Source organism: Nannospalax galili, unplaced genomic scaffold, assembly GCF_000622305.1.
Source record: "Nannospalax galili isolate Female #2095 unplaced genomic scaffold, S.galili_v1.0 scaffold318, whole genome shotgun sequence".
NCBI classification, from domain to species: Eukaryota; Metazoa; Chordata; class Mammalia; order Rodentia; family Spalacidae; genus Nannospalax; species Nannospalax galili.
The window spans coordinates 3,048,393-3,062,046 of record NW_008341889.1 but is presented as its reverse complement, the minus strand read 5'-3'; the positions used below and the strand labels follow the sequence as shown (position 1 = coordinate 3,062,046).

Sequence of the window (13,654 nt, the reverse complement as noted above, 5' to 3'; positions counted from 1 at the left end):
ATTTCAGAGCAGATAGTAGCAACAGTGACCTGCTGGAGCCTGGGACACTTGTCACCACACTGGCAGACAGGAAGTAGAGAGTACAAGCTAATACCAGGAATAGGGATAACTTTCAAAGGCCAGCTCCTAATGACTTGCTTCTGTCAACCAAGCCCTAACTCCTAATGACTCCCAGCCATCAGAATATTGCCATAAGCTAGGGATAGAGCATTCAAAACATGAGCCTATGGAGACATTTCAGATTCAAACCATACTCTGAGAGACTGGATGTCTTACTGTTCTCAACCTGAAACACTCTTACAAAGGTGTTTCCCCTATAGACAACCAGACACTCCATAATACTGAGTAAGTTTGAATGGTATTGGAGAAACTCATATAGACAGGGCAATGTTGGAAGCAGGGTTTGATAGAAGGCAGAAGTTGGGCAGAGATATTAGTATTAGATACTTCATAGAGTTATGAGAGTTAAATTAAGGAATGCATTGCAGGTATAGAATAAAAGTTAGCTACCAAATATAGATGTGAAAAGTAAATAGAGAAAAAGGCCTAATATTAGATCCAATGGTCAGGGTTTAGAAGTCAAGCATGCCACTTATTTTCTCCATTCATAAGTTGTGTTAATATACTTCTTCCTCACAGTGAGCCTTTAAAGAGTTATACACAGATCTCAAAACAGGGAACTTACTGTATATTATATACTTTTCCCATACATATCTTACATAGGGAAGAATTATTTTATTATTAAGTTTATTGATTTTCAAGAAAACATATATCTTTCTGGTGTGTACCAGGAAGGAATTCTGAAGTTCTTGATGTTCATTGTCTTAGTTAACACTCACAGTGATCTTGGGTCTTTATACATCATGTTCAAAGGCAGCCTGGCTGGATAGGAAGGAGATGATGAGGCTGCGAACCAGATTCAAATCCCTTAACTTATTCTAGTATGAAGTAATGTTAAGAGTTTGGAGATAGTTCAGTTCAAGCATGAAGACCTGAGTTTAGATTATTAACACCTGTGTAAAACCCAGGCACCATGGCAAGTGTCTGTAACCTTAGAGGCGGGGGGGGGTTGAGGGGGGGGGGGGGGGGTGGTGGCTTGAGGACCTGAAAGGTAGATCCGTGAGATCACTGGCCAGCCACACTACAAAATTGGTGAACTCCCTCTCTCAAAAATTAAGGTGGAGAACAACTGAAGAAGATACAAGACATTGACCTTGGCCTCCATGTACAAGCCCACATGCACACACACATATGAACACGTACACATACACGTACCACACCACATGCACACCCAGATTTCTGGACCTGGCATCATTAAAATATTTCAAGTCTTATGTTTCTATTATGATTTACCAATAAACTCACTTGTACACATGTATTTTTTTCTTTGCTTCTTGATAAATTCAATGAAGAATAGTGACCCATCGTAGGTATGCGTAATGAGGAAGACACTGTTACAAAGTATAGACTTTGGTCGTCACCCCGGGGTCTACCACTTTCTAGCTATAACCTTCAGTGAGTTACTTCTGCCTGTTTTTTTCTCATATGTTAAAACAGGCTGGATGATTTTATTTAACTCTTAGATTTTCTGTAAAGATTGAATGCATTCATTTGAGTAAAGCATTTGAAATAATACCTAGCACACAATACATATAATTTTAATATTGTTTGTTGATAAACTTTGTTTTATTGATTGATTATAAACTAGAAACTATTGTTCTCTTATTTGTCTGTGGATAATAGAAGTTTCTAATGGTGTTGGGGAAGAGAGCACATTAGTTATAGCTGATCTCATCCAGTATTTCCTACCCAAAAATGATTTTACATGGAAATTAAGCAGTGTAGTAAGGATGTTAGTATTACTATGACCAGTGATGAACACTGTGGAGTCCCATTATTTAACATTCACAATAATTCAACAAAATAGTCATTTAAATTTTATAGATAAGAAAAATAGCCCAAAGATAGAAACTTTTATTAAGTCACATAATGTAAGGGGTACACCTAATACAGTACCTGTCTAATTCTGAGAATCCAACAGGTATAGAGAGTTGGGCTTGTAGAGAATTCTAGAGCTGCTGGATGAGATTGTATGGGTGTTTGCTGAAAATAATCGTAGTAGTTTTCATTTGGAATTTGAATTTTGCCTGTTTGTATCTACACCAAGAAAATGGTTTTGATTGATCAGGAAAATTATGACAATAATTAAAATTTCAAAGACCTAATATGTATCAAAATTATAATCAGTAGACTATTCATTGAGGGTCTTGGATAGTAGTTTTCCAGGGTAAGTAAAATTGTAAGTGTTTGGGATCATTGGCCATCACTCCATCTGAGATTTAGGTGAACACGAACTCTGGGCCAGTGTTTTTCTTAACTCTCATTTCCTTTTTCACTCACAAAGACAGAATGTGCTGGGTCAAAAACAAAACCTAAAACAGCAGAAGTCTGAGAAGCAGGGTGTGCTAAATTCTTTCCAAAGGCCTTTCTATCTTGAAATTTGTCTGGCTCTAAGTTTTCTAATTATTCCAATATGGTTAAACATTAAACATGACTTGATGCCAGCTGGCATATTGAAATCATTGCTATTTCATTTTCTAGGAATGGCCAGCCAAAAATTCACTCTTGTGTACAGTCTTAGCCTACTCCTATGTTTCATCTCTCAGCTCCTGGGCCAGTAAATATGGTGCATATTCAGCATTCTAAATGCAAGGACTGGCATCAATCTTGAAAAAATTTAAAACTTATGTCTTTACAATGTTTACATAGTAAAAGTCTTATCTAAAGGGTTGGTCTCTGCTTACTATTCCTTTAGTGTTTATTCAGCCAAGTGCTTCACCTGAAATCAAGGGAAATAAACACAACCTCATCATCCACTCCTTTTTTTCCATTCAAATTTGAACACCCAGCATATAACTTTTTAATGTCTAAAGAGATGGCAACTTAGAAGACTATTTTAAGCCAATTGTTCTAGCCAGCCAACTTTTCTAATTTTGCCAACAGTTATAAAATAGCAACCATAATATCTAGAGAGCCATTCCATAAACAAAACAGCAATGAAAGAAAAATGGAAAGCAGTCATGAATCTGGCATGTTTCTATACTGGTATCCAAAGCATCATTTAAGGTAAACCCTAAATCTGTTGCTGAACAATCAGAATGTAATTGTTCAGCTTGTAGGTCAGTAATTTTATTAGTATTCTATTTGTTCAACAATACCTAGGAAATTTTTTATTATGACAGTAAAAGAAAAGACACTTCTATTGATCCCCAGGAAAAATCATTCTATCACTAGCAAGAACACAGTTTAAAGTAACATTGGAACACTTTACATTTGAAAGCATATTTGAATTTCTTTTCTTTTGGGTTAGCACATTATGGTCTCCATAGTCTTTTCTGAGCACTGAATAGCATCCTATTTGGAGTGAACTCTTCAGATTTTATTTCCAAGCATCATTTCTATGATGTTAGAAAAAACTTGGTGCTTATGCTTCTCAGAATGTTGCAGAACAACTTTGAATTCCTAATAGTCCATTACAATTGTTATGAACAGGATGAAATATTTTAATTTATCTTTAAACTTTGTACCTAAAGTTTTTTAAAGTTACTCTACTATTTATTCATCTATTTCACAGCCCATTGGAAATGGCATGTTCTTTCTGACACTTAAAATGTGGCTTAAATGTTTGAAAAAAGCCCAACAAATTCACTGTTCCATTGGTGTACTTCTGCAATTAATCTACATATTTGTCTGAACAAACTTAAAAATATGCTTTAGGCTAATAAAATGCTTAAAATCATTAAAAATTTATCAAGGAATGCATTTTCTTTCTATATATAGTTTAAAGAAGCTTCTTTAAAGATCCATGGCTTATGCACTACACAGATACAACAAAATTTCTGTCTTTTAGCATCAAAAACTTAGGAAGGGACTGTAATTAGAGTGAAACAATGGACAAAAAGAGGAAAGAAAAGTTTTTGATTCACTTTGTGTTACCCATGTGTATGGCACTCTACGAACAGTGGTCCCTCAAGCAGCGTTCAACACTTAAAGAGGCTCTGCTCAATCAAACTAGAAGCAGGGTGTGCTAAATTCTTTCCAATGGTCTTCTATCTTGAAATTAGTCTACCTTAACTTTTCTAAAGATTCCAATATTGTATTTTGGTGTATTTTTGTTTTTGAGACAATGTCTCCTTGTAACCCCAGCCGGCCTGGAACTTGCTATGTAGATCAAGCTGGCCTTAATCTCACAGAGATCTACCTACCTCTGGCTCCCAAGTGCTGGGATTAGAGATGTGTGCAAAAGCAGCACCCAACTCCAACGTTGTTAAGCATTAAACATTAATAGATGACACCTGACATACCAAAATCACTGCTGTTTCAGTTTCTAGAAATGACCAACCAAAAATTCACTCCTGTGTGTAGTCACAGCATACTCTTACATTCCCTCTCTTGGCTGACCTGTGTGGAACAGTAAAGGAATAGTGTTTGGTAGAATATAATGAAATGTTAAGTGGAAGACACAGTATTGCTTTCCTTAAATCAAAATGTGATTATTCCTTTATTGTTGCATGAACTTAGTACTCTTCGGTTGAACATGCATTATTTGCCTTTCAGCTGGGGATTGGCATGGATTGGAATATACAGTTAAGATGCCTTCATCATTGTCATCACAATCATCACCATCACTGCCACCACCACCATCATCATCCACAGACACCTGGGTGTATCAGCTTCAGGACCTATCCTAGGAATTATGTAGAATGAGTGCAAGTGATATAGTAAGTCCTCACAGGAATTTCCAGGCAACTAGGTAATATAGCTTAGATAAGCATAGATGGAAAAGGGGGGCAAATATGCAAACATTAGCACCCTCAAGGAATGCATTGATCTGTAGTTCTAGTGGCAAGCAGAGTTTTTCCTGCTAAAGAAGAACCTTTTCCATAAGCTAAGACAGAACTTGTCCTGGAAGTGGTACTTTAGGAAACTCTTGGTGAAGGAGTTCTATTCTTGTTGCAAATATTTTCCTGCAAGTGGTAAACTGATGGGGGTAAACACCTATATTTTATAGACCAGTTTTCTGTAGACATTTATTTATCCAGAATATAATCATAGTTTTAGTAAATCAGGATCCTGAACATCTAGTGAATGTATTATTCTATCCAATGGGTAATATTTAGTTGAAAATAAGAGCATATATGATGGCTTTTGCTGGCAATTATTCTCAGTGGTAATTGGCCTTGCTGGCTCCGTGTATTCTGATAGTCCAGTTTAGAAGACCAATGTACCCAGCTTCGCACTCCTGGCTAAGAGTCACAGTTTGAATGACTCATCCTTCTTGTGTTGTGTGTATATTAATTCCTTAGGTATATTGGCTCAAATTCCAATATTGACTCACTATATTCAATATGCTTTACATATTTTTAATTTTTATAGCTAACACCAAAGATTCAAAGAAGCCCAAATGAATTCTCCAAACTTAAACCAAGTCACATTTAGCTAATAATTACAAGAGCCAGGAATTGAACATATCTGGCTGACACTCCAAAACCTGTGCCAATTTCCCTGAAAGAGAAAGATTCGAATCCTTTATCAAAGTCAATTGGTTTCAGCTAGAAATAACTTGGCTAATTAACCTCATCCCATCTACTCCCTTTGGGTTTGCTTGTTTTTCATAGAAAAAAAACAGTAAGTGTTCTGTCCCTTTGCTCTTTTACATTAAAGGAATAACCACAGTCCTCACGATGACCACACTAAGCATCAGTGCACGGCATTCTTTGCCCAAAGTGTCCTACGCAACTGCCATGGATTGGTTCATAGCTGTCTGCTTTGCTTTTGTATTTTCTGCTCTGATTGAGTTTGCTGCTGTCAACTATTTCACCAATATTCAAATGCAAAAAGCCAAAAAGAAGACATCAAAACCTCCTCTAGAAATTCCCGCTGCTCCTGTGCTGAAAGAGAAGCATCCAGAAGCATCCCTGCAGGTATTTGACTTCATCCCCTCCTCCTAAAGTTTTAGCTTCTTGGTCAAATTTGTACTGTAGGGGGAAACTAAGAACTTGAAAATATCAATGGCAATTTCTTAAGAATACTGGAAATCTAGGAAATAGAAAAGGATAATTTATGTATTGATATTTTAAAGCAGTGATTTGTGGCTTAAAAACTAAACAGTCCGAATGGCCTAGATGTAGGTAAAGCTACTTTTTGTTGGAAAGTTCCCTTCAGAATTAAGATTTTTTTCAAGAAGTGGACAAAATTCAATGTATAATGTTAAGAGTAACTGTGGATGCTGTTGAAACACTTCAAAGACCATTTTTAGTAGAGTTTATTGAACAAAGTAAGTGATGGTTTTTAATACTTTCCTGCACTAGAACTATCCCACGGGACTTCTTTGTATTAAAGATAAGAGAGGAGGTCAGGCATGGTGGTGAACACCTTTAGTCCCAGCACTTGGGAGGCAGAGGCAGGCGGATCTCTGTGAGTTCAAGGCCAGCCTGGTCTACAAAGTGAGTTCCAGGACAGCTGTGGCTACCGGGAGACCCTGTCTCAAAAAGACCGAAAAAAAAAAAAAAGGAAAACAAGCAATAGTATCAATAATTGTAGTTGATACACATCCAAGGTGAAGAATTCATGCTCTAAAAGGATATACCTAAGAAAACACAGAAAATCTAATAAGGACAATTGTGATTTTTACCTAACTCATCAAAAATTCCATAATTTAAATAATAAGTATCTTTTTCCACCTAGACTCTTATATAAAAAGAAGATATTCATGAACTCAGGAAATCAAGCAGGCAATCTCCCTCTCTCTTTTTCTTTCCCTTCTACTATTTATTAACTCTTTACCTTGCTCTTTCACTCACTTTACTTCTGGTCCTCTTCTTTATTGCATAAATAGACACATCTCTGTGGTCACCTACATACAGCCTACCATAATTTCATGAATGGTACTCTAAAACTGCTTGGTCTGCATATACCCCAACCAAAATGTATGGACATCATCAACCTTTTTTTTCCTCTGTGAATGAAAGCTCAGTCCTTTCTCCATTTATTCATGCAGTCATTCAACAAATATGTATTTAATGCCAACTATGTGACAGACTTTGTACACAGGCTAAGAATCAACAATTCTTTTAAGTCATCAAATATCCTGAACTATGGAAATGGCATCTGTTTTTATGTGGCAAGAGAATGGAAGCAGTTTTTGTTTTAAAATAAGTAATAAAATAGTTGTGTTAGAATGAGGTAGTATGACAACACTGAATGGGTCAGGAATTCAAGGAGCGGGGTGTGAAGGCTGTGGTTCAGTTCTCAGAAAGCTGAAGATGGCAGAAAACTAGATGACACTAAGCGTGCTGGTATTGCGGGTCACATTTCCGAGTCTATAGCTCTTAGTTCTGCCCCACAGGGCTCCAGATGCTGCCCTCTAGAATGGCATCAGACTAGCTAGGGAAACAAATGCCATTCTATTAGTAAGTATAAATATTTTAGATTTTTTTCAAAATGAATTGATTTCATCAAGGTTTTCAAAGTGGTTAGTGATTGTATGCTGTCTTAAGTTTAAAAAATGATCAGGTTTTATTCTCGTCTAACTTTCCGAGAGGACAGCTTATGCTTTCTGTCTTTTACTGTTGATCTGATTTGCATGGCTTTGCTACACTGAAACTTTTGATGAAATAAACAATCTATTTCTGGCTTCTTTTAAATAACCAAATCTTCAGTTTATTTTACTAGCTCTGTTTTCTGATGATTAGTTCATGATTTTATTTTAATTACATCTTCCTGCAGGTTAAACTTGCTACCTTTACCTCCTTCTCGAGTATACTTCATATTAATTTATTTTCATTCTTTTTTATTTAATAATAAAATTTCTCTTACTGAATTCAGATTTCTCTTGCATAAAATTCTGGCTGGGCATGGTGGCACACGCCTTTAACCCTAGCACCTGGGAAGCAGAGGCAGGCAGATCTCTGTGAGTTCAAGGCCAGCCTGATCTACATAGTGAGTTCCAGGACAGCTGGGACTACAGGGAGACACTGTCTGAAAAGGACCAAAAAAAGAAAAAAAAAAACCTCTGACCATAATTTATAATTTTGAAATTACTAATATCACAGTTATTTGCTATGTACTCTGGAATAATATTTTTCTCTATGAACTAACAATTATTTAGAGATAATATTAAAATCTCCAAGTGAGATTTTTAGTTAACTCTGCTAGATTTTGTGTTGTTGCACGTCTTCAGAATTATTGATTTCAATAATATTTTCATTATGCCCCAAGTTATGCTAAAAATGTATTACATTCTACTAATTAAATTGGTGTTAATTAAATCATTATTATTTCACCTTTTAAAAGATGTTTATAGGCTTCATGGTTTTTGAAACATGTGAAAACCTCTCAATGAATATTATTCTGTTGTACTGATCTCTTTCAATTTACGTAGTTTTATTTTATACATTTTGGTTCAGTAACATTCAACATTTGAAATTTATAACTGCTTTATTCATGTATCAGGCTATGGGATTTAATCATCAAGTGACCTTTGAATTTCCTCCCACATAAATGTCTTTCCTTTGAAATCTGTTTGATATGATGTTTAATTCCAACCTCCCTCTCTCTCCCTCCCTCCCTTCCTCCCTCCTTCCTTCTTTCTTGTTGTACTGAGTATCCGATCAAGGCCTTGTGCACACTAGACAATACTCTACCACTGCACTGTACTCCTAGACATGACTTTAACACTTCTTTTTTTTCTTTTTTATTATTTTATTATTCTTTCTTTAGAATATTTTTATTATTCCAAAGAGAGACAATTTTAACACATTTTTTTCCAGAAATAACTTGAAGGAGATTACATAAAATATATATACAATGAAGTTAAAGGTTGGAAAAGTAGGGATAAGAAATCAAAGACCAAAGCCAGGAGTGATGGCATATATCTTCAATCCCAGCACTGGAGAGGCAGAGCCAGACAGATCTCCGTGAATTTGAGGCCAGCCTGGTCCACAGAGCCAGCTCCAAGCTAGCTGGGGCCACAGGGAGACCTTATCTCAAAAAGACCAAAAAAAAAATCAAAGACCAAAGGATTTGCCAACATGGGGTCATTGTTGGTAGAATAATGAAGGTTTCTATTAGCTCTGTTCTTTTTTATTTTTTGGAAATCCTAACTAATTTATTGGGCTTGCTTACAGAGCATAGAGTAGGGGTTTATATACAGAAGAGTGGGTGTCTCCCCATTTACAGCTGCACTGGAAAGTCCACACTCAAATATAGATTCTGTGACTTCCTGACATCTGCACAAAATGGCGAGGGAGGTGCCTCATGGCATTCTAGGCTTATATGTCCTTAGTCCCTCCCCCAAATGCAGCTAAGGTCAGCTGATAGGGTGGGGGGTGGCTGACTCCTCCCCTCAACTACTTGATGAGCATGGGAAGGAAGTGTAACTATAACTTGCCAGCGTACTGGTTGGACAACACTTTCAGGCAACACTCCATCCCTTCCTCCAGCTCTTACATTCTTTCAGCCAATCTCTTCCACAAAACTCCCTGAGCCTTAGTGGGGCGGTAAGTATCAGATGATCTTCCTCCCATTGTGGAAAGGCAGTGGTCTCTGCATCATCTGTTTTCCATGAGCTGTTGGCCCATTTCAGTGAGAGTCCATCTACTATAAAAACACAAACAGCAAGGAGCGAGAACATCTCTCCTGTGGCTGCTATAAGAGCTTAACCTAAGGATTAAGTTTGACTTTGACATTTCTTTTCTTTTTTATTCAATAACCACATGATTAGAGGAAGCATTTCATTACAGCTTTAACATATTCAGTAACAATTTCCAGAGCAAGGATACACCTCGTTCAAAAGTGGCTGTAAATTTTTAGGTTTACATTGAATTAATATGGTTATACAATATGGAACTCAGTATAAACCCTGAAAGACATAAATTTGAGTGAGTTTTTACCCTTTAATGAAGATCTCCATTTCATTTTAAAATATGCTGTTTCCTACATTTTTAATACTACTAGCACTAAGATGTTTGCACACATGTCTTTAATCTCTATGTATCTGATTATTACTAGTCACAGATAGTTACAGACTCAGATCCTTGGCACCTGAGTTTGGAAATGAAGTCATCAGGTAGATTTCAATGGTAGTGTTTATCACCTCTACTAATTAACATGAAGTAAATTTTATGCTTCCTCCTCAAATGTCATTTTTTTTAATTTGTTGATTGTTTTGTGTGTATATCATACAGAACATCCCACACAATCTTATTCATCTATATATGCACTTCCTTAATGACACCCTCCCATAGCCTCCCCCCTCCCACACATTGGAGCCCATATACTCTGTCATCCCTGTTACTGTCCACTATGTTTTCTGCACCCCTAGCCATTCCCCAGTGCTTGTCCATCTGCTGAATCTAGTCAGCCTATCTAGAGATCCTTGCATTAAGAAGATCAGTTAATATTCCTTTAGATAAGATTGGGGTCTGCTGTTCATTTTCCCAGTTTTATGCTGGGTTACTGTCTGGGAGTCTTTGGGGCCACCCTGACCAATAACTCAAAGGAAGGTATCTCCTGCCTGGCATTGTTTCTTGTCATGTAGCCTTTAGCTATACACATGGACTCTTAAAAAATTATATTGACCCATTAATCTTTGGTTATACTTTCCTTTTGAGTGTTTAAGACCCTACAATTGGCCCAGATAAACCAATTTATTTTTACTCTTAAGGTTGTTTGAGGATCTGTTCCTCAGGGGTAAAATGGGCTTGGGAGGAGCCCCTGGCTCCTTTCTTTTACCAGTTCCATCTATGTGAAGATAAGTCACAGGTCCTGCTTGACCATGGCTGGCTTTGCTTGGAAGCATAGAGGCAATATTTCATCTGTGTTGACGCTCCTCTTTGTAGACTGGAAACTAGTTCAGGTGCATCTGGTGGGGTCTCCACAGCCTCTTTGACCAAGAGGACAGGTGACTCACCACAGTTACAGGACATTTTGAGAGATGCTCATATTCCCCTGCAACTTAGTTGACCTAGGAAGGCAAGGAACAAAATCTGTTCTTTATGTCCCTCTGTCCAAATTAGTATAGGCCTCATAGTATGACTGTTAAACATCCAAGAAGGTTAATTCCACCAGTCTGGTACTTTCAATTACCATGTGCTATGAAGATAGAGCTTGGGGAAAGACTAAATGCTCTCAGATAAACCTTGCCTACACATATATTACATTCTTTGATCTGGTTGTATGTATAATTTTTCAATAGGTTGTTGGACTAATGGGGTCCCTCTGGTTTTTTAAAACTAGTCAGGCATTATTTATCTTTCACATTGTCTAACCATTCCATCATGGTTTCCCCACTTAAGGTATCCCCATTTTTTCCATTTCTCCCTTAATAATACCCTTCTCCTATGGTCCCACCTCTCTTGAGCTCCTTCTTTCCCTTTATCCCCTAGGTTCCTTGTATAACCTCCCCCCCCCTTAAAATAGCCCCATTATTATCCATATCTCCCTTATTAACACCTGTTTCCTACTGTTCTTTTTCATATCCTTTCTTTTCTTTTACCTCCCTGGTTCCTTTTCATTATCCTGGTTCCTGTAGTTGTGTCTGTATACATAAGCACTTATCAGGATTTGGTGCTAGGATCCACTTATGAGGGAGAACATTCATCTATTTTTTTTTTTCTGAGTCTATGTTACATCACGTAGTATAACAGTTTCTAGTTCCATCCATTTACCTGCAAATTTCATGATTTCATCTTTCTTTATTGTTGAGTAAAACTCCTTCATATAAATGAACCACATTTTCATTATCCACTCATCAGTTGAGGGACACTTAGGTTGCTTCCATTTCTTAGCTATTGTGAAAAGAGCAGCAACAAACATGGATGTACAAGTGTCTCTGCAATAGGATGAGTTCCTTGGGTATATGCCAAGGAATGATATAGCTGGGTCAAATGGAATATTCATTTGTAGTTTTTTAAGAGTTCTCCACACTGCTTTCCACAGGGATTGAACAAGTTTGCAGCCCCACCAGCAGTGGATGAGTGTTTCCCCTTTCTCCACATCCTCTCCAACATTTGATATCATTTGTTCTCTTAATCTTTGCCAGTCTGGCTGGGGTAAGATGAAATCTTAAAGTGGTTTTAATTTGCATTTCTCTAATTACTAGTGATGTTGAACACATTTTAAGATGCTTCTTAGTCATCTTTCTTCTTTTGAGAACTCTGTTCAGCTCCTTTGCCCATCTTTTAATTGGGTTATTTCCTTTCTTGATTCTTTGTTTTTTGAATTTGTTATACATTCTGGATATTAAACCTCTGTCAGATGTGTCACTGGTGAAGATTTTCTCCCATTTTGTGGGTTTTCTCTTCACTTCCTTGTTTGCTTCCTTTGATGTACAAAAGCTTTTTAGTTTGATGAGGTCCCATTTGTTGATTCTTGGCCTTGTTTCCTGGCCTTTGATGTCCGTTTTAGAAAATCCTTTCCTACACCTGTATCTTGTAGATTATTGCCAATGTTCTCTTCTAACAGTTTCAGAGTTTCATGCTTCACATTGAGGTCTTTGATCCATTTGGAGTTCAATTTTGTGCAAGGTGAAAGCTGGGGGTTTAGTTTCATTCTTCTACATGTGGAGGTCCAGTTTTGCCAGCACCATTTGCTGAACATGCTGTCTTTCCTCCAGTGAATGTTCTTGGCCCCTTTGTCAAATATCAGGTGGCTGAAATTGAATGTACTCATATTTGGGTCTTCAATTTTGTTCCATTGATTTAGATCTAATGGTCTATTTTTGTGCCAGTACCATGTTGTTCATATGACTATAGCTCTGTAATACACTTTAATATCTCATTTCCCCCAGAATTTCTCTCAGTGCTCAGGGTTGCTTTGGCTATCCAAGGTATTTTGTGCTTCCATATGAATCTTAGGATATTTTTCTCTTATTCTGTGAAAAATGTCCTGGGGATTTTGGTTGGCATTGCATTGAATCTATAAATGGCTTTTGGTAGGATGGTCAATTTCACAATATTAATTCTTCCAATCCATGAGCATGGGAAGTCCTTCCATCTTCTGATGTCTTCCTCAATCCCTTTCTTTAAGGATTTAAATTTTTCATTGTAGAGGTTTTTAAAGTTTGACATTTCTAACCACATTTCCCTTAATATTAACTTTCTTATGTTTTTTCCTGTTAAATTTGTCTTTTCCTTTCTTTATGTATTCTGGAATTCATATGTCATATTTTTTGCATCGCTAATGATTGTCTTTAAGACTTAACATATTTTAACCTGTGATTTTTCAAATAATGTTGAAATTATAATAACATAAATGACAGTCAGATGTAGATATTAACTCAACCCCACTCCAGAATTGTTTTGTTCTAAACATTCTAGATTTTGAAATTTATTTTATCTGGGTATTGTGTAAATTTCTGTTTATAGCCAGGTGCAGTGATGTGCATCTATATAATTAAAGCAACTTGGAAGGCTGAGGTCAGATTATGACTCTTGGGGCAAGCTTGGGCTATGTAGTGAGAGCCTGTCTCAAAATAATTCATTTAGAGTGAACTGATATGGTTCTATTTTTGTGTTTGCAACTGATGGCATTCATTGCACTGATGTAATGATAAAATAAATACTGTACACTTCTGCCTATTCAGTATAAATTT

The 13,654-nt window shown here is 36.8% G+C and overlaps 1 protein-coding gene across 3 annotated transcripts in view; it reads left to right on the top strand.

The window, feature by feature from the left end:
• The window catches only part of Gabra4 (gamma-aminobutyric acid type A receptor alpha4 subunit), a 79,255-nt gene that overhangs the window by 26,072 nt on the left and 39,529 nt on the right, over window positions 1-13,654 (top strand). Inside the window, exon 8 of one of the 3 annotated variants that reach the window (XM_008837692.1) lies at window positions 5,725-5,984. The exons of 1 other annotated variant lie outside the window; for it this stretch is intronic. In XM_008837692.1, coding sequence (XP_008835914.1) covers window positions 5,725-5,984 — 260 coding nt within the window. The remainder of the gene's footprint in view (window positions 1-5,724; window positions 5,985-13,654) is intronic. One more of the 3 variants, XM_029565698.1, reaches the window with a different exon arrangement.